At 44.0% G+C, this 14,518-nt stretch overlaps 1 protein-coding gene across 7 annotated transcripts in view; it reads right to left on the minus strand.

The window, feature by feature from the left end:
* Sh3kbp1 (SH3 domain containing kinase binding protein 1) overlaps positions 1-14,518 on the minus strand; it is a 341,909-nt gene that overhangs the window by 279,239 nt on the left and 48,152 nt on the right. For 6 of the 7 annotated variants that reach the window (XM_057759526.1, XM_057759524.1, XM_057759527.1 and 3 more), the window contains exon 2: positions 11,114-11,271. In XM_057759526.1, the coding sequence (XP_057615509.1) occupies positions 11,114-11,271 (158 nt within the window). The remainder of the gene's footprint in view (positions 1-11,113; positions 11,272-14,518) is intronic. The other variant, XM_057759523.1, reaches the window with a different exon arrangement.

The raw sequence follows: 14,518 nt of genomic DNA on the forward strand, positions 1-14,518 counted from the left end.
GTTCAGTAGGTTGGGGAGATGGCTCAGCGAGTAATGTGCTTGCTGAGCAAACACGACATCCTGAGTCTAGATCCCCAGCACCCACGTGAGAGCCAGGCTTGGCAGTATGCAGCTCCAGCCCAGTGCTGGCCAGTGACGGGAACTGTAGTGGATCCAGGGAGCTCACTAAACCACGAGTCTAGCTGAAGTAGCCGGCTAGCTTCCATTGTGCTAGAAGTTGTTGGGCATGTGACTAGAGGAGAAAAATAATCATCTTACCCAGCTGTGAACCCCGAAAACTACAGCAATGACTTGGCATGGGAGTAACAAACCAATCTTTGGTTGGATTTATGTCCTGTTGCATAAGATGAAACCCATACTCGGCACCACTGTCAGGCCGAGACCCCACAGCTAGACATGCCATCAGCTCTAGGGGAGGAGACCCCACGGCTAGACATGCCATCAGCTCTAGAGGAGATCCACGGCTAGACATGCCATAGGCTCTAGGGGAGACCCCACGGCTAGGCATGCCATTGGCTCTAGGGGAGACCCCACGGCTAGACATGCCATTGGCTCTAGGGGAGACTCCACGGCTAGACATGCCATTGGCTCTAGGGGAGAACCTGCTAAATTCTGCTAAATGGACATAACATGAAACTGACTCCTAATCACTTATTGCTAATAATATAACATATGTACAGCAACCCCTCCTCCCAAAGCTCAGCAGTCACTGCCGAAGAGGGGGTAGGAAGAGTGAGCCAGAGGTGGGGGATGACTCCAGGGACAGTGTCTTCTGGACACAGCAGGGCCACTGCACATAGATACTCACAGCACTTGTGTGAGCACAGTACCCAGCAATGGGGACGGGGGCTGGGTGTGGTGTAATAACTCCTAGCTGAGGAGTTATTAGCAACTGTTAGCTGTTAGGAGAGGGAGACTGCATAAAAAGTGAGGACCTGACAGCTCCAAGGTATGGTCAAGGAAAGGATTTTATTGTAGATATGAGGGAGAAAAGCACCAGAAGCATCTGGAAGAGTCCAGAGCAAGGAGAAAGAGGTAGACTAAACAGAATGGGCCAGGCCACGAGAGGGGTGGGAGGAGAGAGGGAGAGAAGACAAAAGAGAGAAGAATTTTGAAAACAAAAATGGAGTTGCTGAGTGCAATAGACTCCTGATTGGTGGTGGTTTACCTTATAATTTTGAAAATTATGGTGCCCACCTTTAGCCCCAGCACTCAGGAGGGAGAGGCAGGTGGATCTCTATGAATTTGAGGCCAGCCTGGTCTACAGAGCTAGTTCCAGGACAGCTAGGGCTGTTACACACAGAAACCCTGCCTTCAAGGTTTGTTTTCAAAAAAAAACAAACAACAAAAATAAAAATCGAAAAGAAAAGAAAGGAAGAAAAAGAAAATGACAGGAATTCAGCTGAAACTGTATTTCAGATCTTGGAGTTTGATCTTTGGGTGAGTGGCATGTAGCAGAATACTCTGTCACAAGGCTGAGCGGTGGCAGTGAGTCACAGCTCCGAGTCAGACATGTGATCAAGAAGATAAACAATTGATATTCGTTGATGCACTTGGTTATTAATGTTTTATAAGTCAAGTATATTAAATGTACTTTTGACTTATGATCATTTCAATTTATGAGGTGTTTATTAGGAAATAAGCCAAGGAGCAAATTCAGACGGGATGGAATGAAAGACAGGCAAATCTACAATTACAAATGGAAACTTTTGTATCACTTTTCTCAGTACTTGACAGAACTGCTGGGTGGGAAAGCAATATAGCTCCAGAACTCAACAACTGGACCAACCCAAAGGTTCCAGCTAGAGTTTATAGGCTACTCCACCATTATAGAACATAGCACATGTCCCTTTGAAGTATTTATAGATCTTACTTTGCATCACCATCATAATAATAATAATAGGAAGCTAACCCCAACCTATTTAAAGGACTTGAAATCATAAAGAGTATATTCCCCGGTCATAATATAATCAGCCTGAAAGTAAGAATACAGTTTCCGTGTAATTATTTCGGGGCATAAGCTAGCCATGCGGGCGGCCGGGTGCCGGGGACGCAGCCCCGCCGCTCATATTACAACACCCAAAGATACCAGAAAAGTGGCAAAACACTTAGGAATCAAATGACACATTTCTAGATAATTTGTGTCCAGCGATGAGGAGGCTGCTTCTCTTTCCTGTCACCTCTCTGATTTGTGACATAGAGCAACTTGAATGGTGCTTGGTTTACATTAGTCAGTTAACATACACTAGCTAATATGCAAATATTGAGGCACCCCAAGACACTGGGACAGTTCTTAGTGTTTGTCAGTTGGGTGCTGTCAGCAGTCAGAAGCTGCAGTGGAATTAGAAGTATCAGAGGAAGAGGCCTTTCATCTTCAGAAATGAAAGGGCAGACTAGTAGGTAGTATAGGTAGCGCTGTGATGCCCTCAGGCCCAGACAACCAAACAACCAAGGAGTTCCTAATCAAAGACAGTCTTGTAGAAAAGGGGAGATGTTCTTACCAAATAAATTCTAGAGACCCAATGATGGTGTGGTGACACTAATAACAATGTATTGTATAGTTCTAGAAACCTGAGGGCGGCCACGGGTTTTCCGTGTCAGTCAGTGGCAAGAGTCAGAGAACCTCCCCTCAGAGCAATTGCTAGCCATTTTCTAACAACATCCATTTGTTCTCTGGAATTTCTGCAGTTAGAAATGCTAGTAGGCCCAACTTTGGGTCATACACAGCCATTTTAAGCTGCCAACCAGGCTAAACTTTTATCTGGAGGCTTGAGGAATGCATTGCCAAACTCACTTGGTTTTTTGGTAGAATCAAGTTTCTCTGACTGAAAGTCTGAAACTTTCATTTCTTCTGTGACTAAAGTCTGTTTCTGCTCCCACAGGCTGTTGTAGTGCTCCTCATGTCACCCCCTTCTTCAGTGGCGTCTAACTTCCTCCATCATGTAGACACAGAGAAGTGCTCAGCTCTTAAAGGTTCATATGCTACATTAGGGCCAGCTGATAACCTCCCACGTCAGATTAGACATGGGAGTTCAGAGTAACGTGATCACAAGTGACCACATGTCCCGGTCACAGGTTGTCAGGATGTAGGGGAGAGTCTTGGGGGATCATTTCTAGATATCTGCTTATCTTAGTATCCCTGAGTAAAGGGTAGAAGAAAATTACGGATTTCATTCAGAGATTCTACCATTTGATTGGATTCATTCTAGTGGACTTAAAAGGAGAATGAATTCATTTACATATTGCTATGTTCTTTATGTCATGTAGGCTTTTTTGAAAATGTCGACCTGACTATGCCAACCACTCATAAAGCAACTTTATAATATATAATACATATTTTATGTATAGCTATATAATGAGGATACTTTAGAAACATTATAATACTTTCAAATCTAAGTCACCAGCTACCAATCCATGTTCTTGAGGAAAGATATAGATATTAATGCTGGTGCTGCCCTATCAGTGCCACAGAATAAAATAAATAACCAAGCTTTACTAAGTAGTAGAATCATCTGAGCTGTTCTGTTTTGAGACAGGCCTCATGCAGCCCAAGCCGGCCTTGAACTTCAACTCGCTACATCGTGGAGGATGATCTAGAACTCCTGACCCTTCTGCCCCCACCTTCCTAGTTCTGGGATTACCAATGTGAACCACTATGTAGCCTGGCTTTAAAGCAAACCTTTTGAAAACTCTTCAAAGTCTCTTATTGCGACACCTCTGTCTACCCCAAAATTCTGACAAGGCAACGCCCCTAGAGCACATCCAAGCAACAGACTGCTGGTTAGAGTCCTCGGCTGGAGCCCCACACGCAGAAGCTTGGCTGCCCAGCAAAAGTCACAGCAAGGTCCTAGGCAGTTTAGATTGTGAGCCGCTAGTAAGCTGGCAGTTAAAGCACACGGTCTAAAGGTTCCCTTCGAAGCTAGAATTTGATAATCTTGCCATTAAGGAAATAAGATTCTATTAAACACGATCAACTCAGTGAGGGCACTACAGTTTACTAAGGTCACTGCTCTCCTCACCTCACAAGATGCACCCCCTTCCTGTACTGTAACCAGTAAAGCCTGAGATTTACCTTACACATTGCACAAGTGTCCTTAATCGTTCCAGACCCTACGCAGATGCCATCATGAGAAAAGTTACACCGGCAGGTCTACTTGCTGGACTCAGGAGTTTTTCTGAAAACGAACTATGTGTTCAGTGGTGAAAAGATAGTTTGAGTAGGAATTGCTTGCTGTTAAAGGGTCGCAAGGATGAAAAACGACAGTCACACTCCTAATGAAAGGGCATATCCTAAGTGCTGAAAATTGACAAGCCTAAATGTGTGCTAATTGATAAAAATGAATGTTTCCCCTAATTGCCTTACTTCGGAATTTGTAGGAAAAATAATGCAGGACTGTGAGTAGATGAATGCTGTTGTTTGCTTAGAGGCAGGGTCTCACTGTGTAGCCTTGGCTGCCCTGGAACTTACTGTTACGAGACCAGGCTGGCCTCGAACTCACAGACTCACCAGCCTCTACTTCTTAAGTTCTGAGAGTGAAAGCAGCTGCTTTTTTATTTTAAAGTTTGCTATCTGATTTGATTCCTTTTGGGAAGACATCTGGAGAAAGCATAATGCAGCAAGTGGTATAGAGGCGGAGTGGAATACCATCAGCCACCTAGACAATGCTATCAGATTGGAGGCCCAGGTTCTCGAGCCAGCTGTCTAGAATCCAGAGTTCTCCCTGTTCCCTACGAGTTCCTGCAGCTGTGGGTAAGTCCCTTAATGTCAATACATCTTGTCGCCTTTTCTGAGCAGTTTTTTTCTAAATCAAAGCAGTACCTGTGTCACAGGGACGGTACAACTTCGTGACGTCATGAAAGAATGCACATGAAGAGCAGGCACTTCACCATGAAATGGGGGCAAAAAGAGTCATCTGCAGGGCTGGTTACTTAGCCCAATGGTAGACTGTTTGCCTGGATTCCATCCTCAGTGCTGAAAATAAAAGAACGAAGAGGCTCTGCCCAGAAAGAAGCGCACCAGCAGCATCCCCTGCTACTTTTTGAAAAGCAACAGGGATCTTAAAAACACCCGTTGCCATAAATCACAAAATAAATTAGCCTTTCGGTTGGATGTGCAAAGAAAAACAAAAATTTTCTAAGGGCAATCCAGGAATGATGCTCAGTATAAAAGAGCAATGTGGGAATGTCTACCTCATGCCACTTGTTGAAGTCCATTTCTGCTCCTTTCCTAAACCAAGAACAGCAGCAAAACCCTGAGCTTTCTCTCCAAGTGACATGAGTGTGAAGAGTGTTGGCTTTGTGCCGCATTTAGGGACTACATTGGCCAATCTTTACACAAATACAAAAAAGGCTCTGAATATGCCAACGACAGATTTCAGACACCCGGCAAGGGAGAACTAAGGGGATGGGCAGTCGAGCTGAGAACTGTTATACTCAGCAGGCACAGGACACAAACTGCAAGTACACACACTTCAGCTTGCAACATCGGAGCAGGCAGCATGTACAGCTGCTTCCATGAAGGCACACAGAGCCAGGCCGAGAAAACAGCTCACTTCCTCACAGACGGTATCAGATGCATTTCAAGATCAACAACCATATTCTTTTAACCCCTACCGCAGTTTCCTGCTTTCTGCTTGTGAATTACAAAATGTCTCGGGCCTCAGGCCTGCTTTGCTTACCTATATGTTACCTGGGAGTCCATACCAAGATACGCCAGACACGATCAAAGCACAATGTTGTGTACAGAGTAAGGTTCTTAAATGATTTAATTAAATCCAAAGGAAGACCCCACATCTGCCTGTGATAGTAGATGCCCTCTGTTTTATGTGGTAGTTTGAGGTATCAGAAAGAATATAGATTTCTCGATTAAATGATTATGACGATTCACCCTGGTTTTTCCTAATATTGTACACCATACTATGATCTTTCATGGTCAATTCTGGAAAACAATACCCAAACCTGGAAATTAGGACAAAACAAAACAAAAAAGCCTACGGTCATGATCATGGGGCCTTTTAGTGTTATGCTAATGTATTTTCTTAAAGGAGACCCAGGAGAGCATCTGCCTCTCTGGAAGTATAAATTGGACTAATACTCTACAAAAGTCAGAGGATAACTCATAGACAGCACTGTATGGCACACGGCTCTCTTTTTTCTCCTCTGGTAGAGATGATAGCTCCAAAGGTCAGGGTTTTATTGTCCAACACATGAGACAGTTTTCAATCTCACTTTATAATCTTATTTGAATATTCCACTGACTTTTTAATCAGTTCCTCATATCCTCAGTAAATCAAGTTTTGTTACTCCACAGGTTTCCTCATTAAATGAGTCCAACAAAGCTTAGTAACATGCTCTCTATGTGCATACTTTTAATAATACGAGGATTAGTCTTGGGGAGTTCCTGGCCCCACCAATCAAATCTGCTCCGAAAGACCGAGCTCTGTGCTTCAGGTGTCCTTAGCAGTCAGACTCACCAAGACTCAGGGCAGTCTGTTCACTGAGCACTGCATGCTGCAGATGAGAGGCTCAAAGTATATGCACCACCCCTCCCTCATGGATGCACCACCTTTCTTTTTGGCTTTGTTTTGGTTTTGCTTTTTGAGACAGGGTTTCTCTGGTCATTCGGGACCTCGCTCTGTAGACCAGGCTGGCCTTGAACTCACAGAGATTCACCTGCCTCTGTATCCCAATTACTGGGATTAAAGGCCATGCACCACCAACCTCCAGCTGCCCCGCTTTCTTTAAACAGAAAAAAAAAAAAAACCCTATTGATTGAAATCATGGTGGCATTTCCACTCCTACAAGTACATTATATACATATGAAATGAGTACTTGTGTCCATAGAATACACACAAGAATGTCACAAAAATCCCCAAATGAAACAACCCAAATAGCTATCAATCAACAGCAGCAACAACAACAACAACAACAAAATGGATTGACAAGTTATGATATATTCATTTCTGTGCAATTCTATATGCCAAGAGTTAAGTGCTGAAACAGGCAACAATTTTGTGGCATAAAAAAGACATGTAAACTAGCAAATGTTCCTACAGCCCTACATACATGACAGTTCAGGTATGGGAACACTAATTCATTACAGTAAACTGACTATGTAGGTCGGGGGGGAATGTCTAGGAGAAAGCAAGAGAACTTTGTGGGGTGAGAGATGGTAGAAATAGTACTGCTACAGACAGTGGCTATAGAGGTACATTCTTATAAAAAAAGCAAAAATCATAATGCATGCTAGTGACATGCATTTTTGTCTATGTAAATTTTATATGTAAAGTGAATTTAAATTTTTTGAAGAGAGACAAGATAAAGAAAGACATATTCTAAAGCAGTCAGTGTGTGGTAATTAATACAGAAACCCAGAACTGATCAGCATGCAGAGTCCGGTAAGAGGCTAGTGTGCTCGGCCCTCAATGGGACATCTCTGATCACATTCCCGACCTCCAAGGCTTAGGGATCCTTCTGGAAGAGGGGCAGAGAGACTACAAGAGCCAGCAGTAGTGGACATCTGAAGCAAAACAATATTTGCCAGACATGACAACACCATTCTACACATGAACTCAAAGCAGCCATGACTGCATATACAAGATCAAGGGAATCTGAATAACAGCATGGATGCGCTTGGGCTCATTAACTCCCACCCCTATTTAACATATTAGCCAGTGGTGGCTGCTGAGGGAGGTAGAGGAGGTTTGCTTCAGGGATTTTTGTCCTGAGGATCATGCCATCAATAGTAAATGGATTCCCTAATTTTCAAAAACAGCTGGGCAGTGGTGGCACATGCCTTTAATGCCAGCACTTGGGAAGCAGAGCCAGAGGCAGGTGGATCTCTGTGAGTTCAAGGCCAGCCTGAACTACAGAGCAAGTTCCAGGACAACCAAGGCTATACAGTGAAACTCTGTCTTGAAAAAGCAAAGAGAAAGGGGGGGGGGGAGATCCTATGAAGTTTGGAGGAGAAAAGTAGCTAGGAAAAGAATTGATGGGGAGGGAACGGGAGTGCTGATTTGATCCAAATATCACATCTTGTATTTAATTCTCAAACAATAAAAGAGATTATAAGAAGAAAAGGCAGGGAAAGAGGGGGAAAAGAGAAGGATTTGAAAAGATTCTTCTAAAATATTTAATGTAAATTGATAAAACCAGATTAATAAAAGTGGGACAAAATTAAAAAAATACTGAAAACTGGCAAAGGACAGGCTGTTCTTAATAATGGGATAGGTAAGGATACACCACACCAAGAGGGTGGCAGAGATTCTTGCTTGAGAGACTGACACAGCGAGGTGAAGGTGATCACTGGATGCCACCCCTTTAGGAGAGTGGGTTCAAATGGGCACTAGGGATTTGATAAATAGGCTGAGAAAAAAACACTGCAGGCAGCTCTCTGATAGCATCAACAGAGGCACACAAACAAACGATGGGACTCCACAAAATTACTTAATTCAGTCCAAGACAAATTAATTCTTAAGCTAAATGAAATATTCAAAACTGGCAGATGTATGCCAATATGATTGTTATTGCTTAAAAACACATTTTCTTTTTAAAATTCGCTGTGGGAGCTTTGATTGTTGTTAAACTCTGTTGTATCCACCTACTGGGTTTTCAATAATAAGCCTAAGGGTGAAGACTTAAAAAAAATGACTCAGCCATCTGAAAGAATCGAAGTTTCCCTAGATTGTGACAGCCACAAGCAGTGCCGTCCCTAGACATGTCTACTTATCCACCATGGATGGACCAAGCACCTCCCAAGAATGTGACTTCTCTCCGAACAAGGGCTCAAGCCTAGGTTATGGGACAGCTGATTAGGAAGAACAAGGGGAGAGGGTCGTTCCTTCACATGGTAACAGGACAAAAGTCATACTTGCTGGATGGCTCCCACTGTGGTTCATGATTGCCAGTACCGGGCCTGCCATTTAGTCCTCAGGGCAGACAACGAGGGGGTGGGCTTGCAGAAGAAAACAGCAGGCTCAGGTCAACCTGGAGCCAGATCTTTTTCAAACGGGACATATAGAAAAACCTTAACATAGTACCAAAGGGCTAAGGACAAAGCCCCCAGAAGGCATAGACGAGAGGACTGGATGGGAGCAGCCACTTCTCTGGTAAGGGATACAGGCAGCCCAGGGCCACCCCACAGGTAGGAGCCTAAGGAATAGTCCCAGACCTCTGTGACCCTCCTCCCTGCTGTCTCACCCTAGCACACCCTGGAGCCAGAGCCCCTCACATGCAGTTGAGTATCACCAAGTCTAAGTCAAGGCAGCAAGACCAGTCAGTCAATGAAGGATGCCCTGGCAAAAGGCCCATAGGACTCTCTCACAGGGGAAGCACCTTCTGTTCTCAAGGCCAGCAGCACTGCCAACGAGAAGAGACTCTGGATAGTTGCTGCCCTGTTTCCCATCTCCCTTCCATAAACCCTCAGAGTACATCAAGAGTGAGCCCCAAACCAATTCTATAGGTATACCCCATGCCTTCCAATTCAGTGTTATGAATGTGAGATTTGAAGTGCCAGGGCACTAGGCCAACAGAGACACATTAAACACTTTCAGAACAGAACTAGCCCTCTACACTTGAAGCTCACACTGCAGTCTTTTCTTCCCATGCTCCTCCTCTTTTCCCTGCCCCACCTCTTTCTCACACTCCTCCCTTTCCCAAGGCTCACTCTCTTTGTCATACCCTTTACTCCTGCTCCTTCACCTTCACCCCAACCACTGCCCTCTCCCTTGGGAAACCTCTCCTTACACATTCAACTTTGGCCTAACTTCAAGATCACTCCTTTTCCAAAGTGGGAAGTTTTGTCTGGAAAAGTACAATCTTCACCTCTCATATACCTATCAACAGAATCGATCAGCGCGAGCCCAGAAGTTGTGCTTTTCTACCCTAAGAATGGGAGGAAGCCCCTTGATTCCAGCATGATCTCAACTTTCCTACCACAGAAAACAAAGCAATGTTTATCAGTGTATTTCCAGTTGAACTCTGTCCCATTCCCCCAGCTTTCTGAACACCAAAGGCAACAAAGAGAGGCGGGGGGGGGGGGCAGAGGCTGTCAGGGTCATTTGGAGGCAAAGACCCTGAGGAAAAACTAAACTAGAGTCATTTTAGAGTCCCATGGGGTAGAGGTACAGGCCCAAGCACTGGAATTGTACAGCTCATCATATGTTTTTTTCCCAATACCCCATCGTAACGCCTTCCCACCGCCCTTGAAGCTCCTTTGAGGGGGACACTCGATTCTCTGGGTCCAAGATTTCTCAAACATCCTGTTCTATGCAGCCAAGACATACTACTCCTGAATACAGTCTGCTCCCACAGGGAATTCAGCTATAGGCCCTGGGATTCTACATGAAGCTCTTCCTACGGAGGGCAATCACTTCTTCTCCAGCATGGGACAGGAAGCTCATGATACTGGGTCTTTTAGACGTGGTTAGTATTTCCCATGAGGAACAGCCTCTACGCAACCTCTCCTTAACCCCAAAATTCACACATTGCTGTTTGCAATGGTTGAGATACATCGTTTATTAACAGGAAAGAAAAAATATTTTTTGAATTAAGCCCTAAATGAGTTTGGCAATGGGTACAGGTTTCAAAATCGTCTTTATGAAACAGGTTTATTCAATGCTTCATAGACATAAGGAGGTAAAGGAAAGCAATGGAGATCCTATCAGAAAGGCATATCTATGAGGAGAAAGCAGAAAAGAGCATCATTTAGATTCTGCATTTGAGCTGGAGGCTACTGATGCAAATGACCAAAACTAAATTTCAAATTCCATTTTGCACGGAACGGAAAAGGGAATAATCTTTCAAACTCTTAAAGCAAATAAACAAATATCTAGACCAAACAATTTCACAGGCTTCATATTTTCTCAGTATTTTCTAAAAAGTAATAAACCAGTTGTGGAAAAGATCATTCTGGGTCTTAAAATGTCATTTTAAAACAGATGATATCCTACATGCACAGAGCAAAATTACACATGCTCTCCTTGACATCCCCCAGGAGATCAAGCTGCCGCTGACAGCCCTAAGAGCCCTGTGCACTTTATCCTCATCCCCCACAGCCTTTTGGTCTGAAAAGCCCACACAGGAAACAGGAAAAAGGGGTTGGTTTTGTACTCACTCTTACAAAGTTGTCAGGGAACAAACCTCTCCTGCCGTTGATCTGCCCCTCCCACCAGCCTCCATCCTCCTTCCTGATGTTGGTGATGACCTCACCCACGCTGATCGTCAGCTCATCGTCATGCTGGGCCTGGTAATCAAACTCCACTATGGCCTCCACTGGAAGGAAAAGAAACCAAAAGAGCAACTTAGGGTTAGCTGTTGTGGAAGTCTGAGCTCCAGCATGCCTGTAAGACCAATAAAGTCAGATTAATGGGACTTCCCCCTTAGAAATAGTTAAAATAACAGGCAACCTGATTTTGGTTAACCTGAAGCCCATATAGCACAGAAACCACGAAGTACTGGTCGTGGTCAGACACAGGCAGGGTGGCCTACAATTCAGTGTCAGGGCCAACAGGGGCTTCAGAAGGGAAACCACACAGTGACAGTGGCCTAACAACACTTACCCAATACACAGGGTATGTGGCATCACTTCTCCAAGCGCAGAGACCAAAGACCACAAACAAGAAACATTGAGTCTTTGGGCCTCTCTTCACCTGACCAGAGATAACTAACCCTGGGGTGTTAAAGTCCTTGGACCTCAGTTGTGCAAAATATGAACTATAATTCCCATGTTACAGAAATGATGGCTATCACTCATGACAACATATAGAAGTAAAGACACATGAAGCAGAGGGCTCCCCTGGTGGAACTAATGTCTCAGACTGCCCACATCAGAAGCAATGCTGCCCCAACGAATGAGCTCAGAGGCAGTTGTAGCAGGTTACACTATCTTTTCAGGGGCAGAGAAACTATCCATCACACTGGGCACAGGCAGAGGCAACAGATGAGGAAGATCTTTTGTGGACAAAGTACCAATGCATTTTGGCACAAGCTAACCAGAGATTGGTTAATTTACCTATAGAGAAGTTACAAGATTCCTTTAGACTCTGGGGTCTTCTTTGTGTACCTCAATATAAACCAACATCAAAACTTGTCTTTTTTTTCTATTTGCAACTTCATATAAATGAATGAATACAGAGATGGTTAAAATTAGATGAAACTCCAAGTGGAAAGCAAGCAATTTCAGAGTTATGATAAAATACAGGAAAAGCTCAATGAGCTAAATATGCATTGTAAACATTAATTTGAACACCCAAACTACATCCTTTTTCTTTGGGGCTTGCTTGTGATGTTTTATTAATGTGTAATAGTCATGCACATTAATGGGGCACCATGTGATATTACAACTCACGCACAGAGCCTGCACTTATCAAATCAGGGCAACTAGCACTTCCATTTCCCTGTCATTTCTTTTTGTAGACTTTGAGTTCCCATTTGGGGGACCTAAGAAAGCAAGAAAGAAAAATTTTAATAACCTTGGTTTTGGAAAAATATTTTTAAATAGAAAACGAAAAGGTACAAATGGTTCAAAATAAATTCAGTACACTAAGGTGACTTTTCTGGGAAGAAAGGCCAGTAGGGGGATGGGTCTATATCACAGGGCTTTCCGTTTCTATGAGAGGTGAAGCTCACACTGCACTTCTGGTTCAGAATAGCCTGTCCTCCAGACCACTCAGGAGGACAACTAAACCAGCCAGTAAACTAATCCAGCAACTTGAAGTAGAAGTGCCTTTTCCTAGATCAGTGTTTCATTGCACAGTCAGTTACTGTGCTCTCATGTCCTAAATCTGCTAAGGATGACGCTGCGTTGCAACTTCCTGTCACCACTTACCCACGGAAAAAAGGATTATGAGAGCATATACAAGGACGCCCTTCCTGCTTTCTCATGGTTCTGACAAGTACGCATGCAGGAGCACTCCAGTTTCCTCTGTACCATGCCCTGCTCCCTAATAGTTCAAATGAGCCATGATCTCAGTGGCAAAGTGCTTCCTATACGAGGACAAAAATCTGAGTTCGAATCCCCAGAACCCACATAAAGCCAATCAAGGCAGTATGCAGGAGGGAGAAACAGGAGAAGCTCATGAGACAGTTAGCCTGGCATACACAAGCGGCAAATAACAACAACAAAAATGTGGCACTGTTTCAAAACAAGGTGGAAACTGAAGACGGATACCCAAGGGTGTCCTATGACCTTTACACATCTGAACTCACAAACACAAATGTATGCATACATGTACATCATACACACAAACACACACACAGGGTGGGGGTTAAAAAGGAGCCATCATAAAACTCAATTTAAAAGTAGCTAGGTCCATCCAATGAGCTAGATCCATCACATCAGCTACTCAGGAGGATGAGGCAGGAGGACTGTAAAACCAAATGTCTGTTTGGGCTGTAAAGCAACTTCAAGGCCACTCTGCTCAACTTAATGAGACCTTGTCTCACAAAGAAAAGAAAGAAAATGGAAATCCGCTTTCAGCTAGGTGTGGTGACACATTCCTATAGCACCAGCTACTTGGGGCTAGGGATAGAGACCCAATAGTTCATCTAGCCTGGGCTACATTTGGAGACCTTCACAAAAGCTTACTTTAAATAGAGATTGATCTATTGAAACAGAGATTATAGTAACCTTTGTTCACATACCAGACCCTAAATTATCTCATTTCTCAGTTAAATACTTTGATGCCCATCTTCCCTAGGAACCTGAGGCTCATTTTCATGTTTCCCAGCGTGAGACACACCCACCTCGGGAATCTGCTGAGGTGATGCTTGGAGGGCAAAGTTCAAATACCTGTTCATATTAATTCTAAAAAGAGAAAGTGCCAACTTCCATACCGTTCCACTTCCAGAATGGCCCTGGATCTTCATCTGGTCTCTTGTCAGATAGGCAGAGGCCTCTAAGGGCAGAGTGTAGCTCAACAGCCAGGAGAAGCAAGGAGTGTTGGGCAAGGAACCCAAGCTAGGAAGCTCTTCTAGTGCACATACCAGCTCCAGTAGAGGGGGGGGTGCACCCACAGCTCTGCAGTACCTACGCCTTCTGACGAGTCTCACCTCTTTGAACTAAAATCACCCTCGCTAACTGGATAAGTAGCTTGAAAGATCTGCATGGTGCCAAAGCTGTAGACTATTCAACTCGAGGCCGTGGAAACAGGAAAATGTGGAACTGTCACTTCAGCTCCTGGTGAGAACTCTGTGACTGCCCTGTTTAGAGATGATCGGCAGTTCAGGTCAATCACAATTTACAGGGAAATGACCAAACGACTCTCCGTGAGCATCAAGGAAACTGGAATGTGAGCTTATGCCCTCGATGACAGAGCTATAAATGCTGGGCTATTCCGAGATTAATAACATTTCAAAACTAAGTGTTTGACCCTTGAAGGAAAGAGCCTTGCTTTTCCTCTAATTGTCTATGGCCATACGAAACTCTTTTGCTTGTTTCCCAAACGCTCGCTGTCCCTAATAGAAGATTAGAGCTCCTCACACAGGAATATCCAGTCACCTGTCATGTAAATTTGGTCAA

Source organism: Chionomys nivalis, chromosome X (genome assembly GCF_950005125.1).
Source record: "Chionomys nivalis chromosome X, mChiNiv1.1, whole genome shotgun sequence".
In the NCBI taxonomy this organism is placed as follows: Eukaryota; Metazoa; Chordata; class Mammalia; order Rodentia; family Cricetidae; genus Chionomys; species Chionomys nivalis.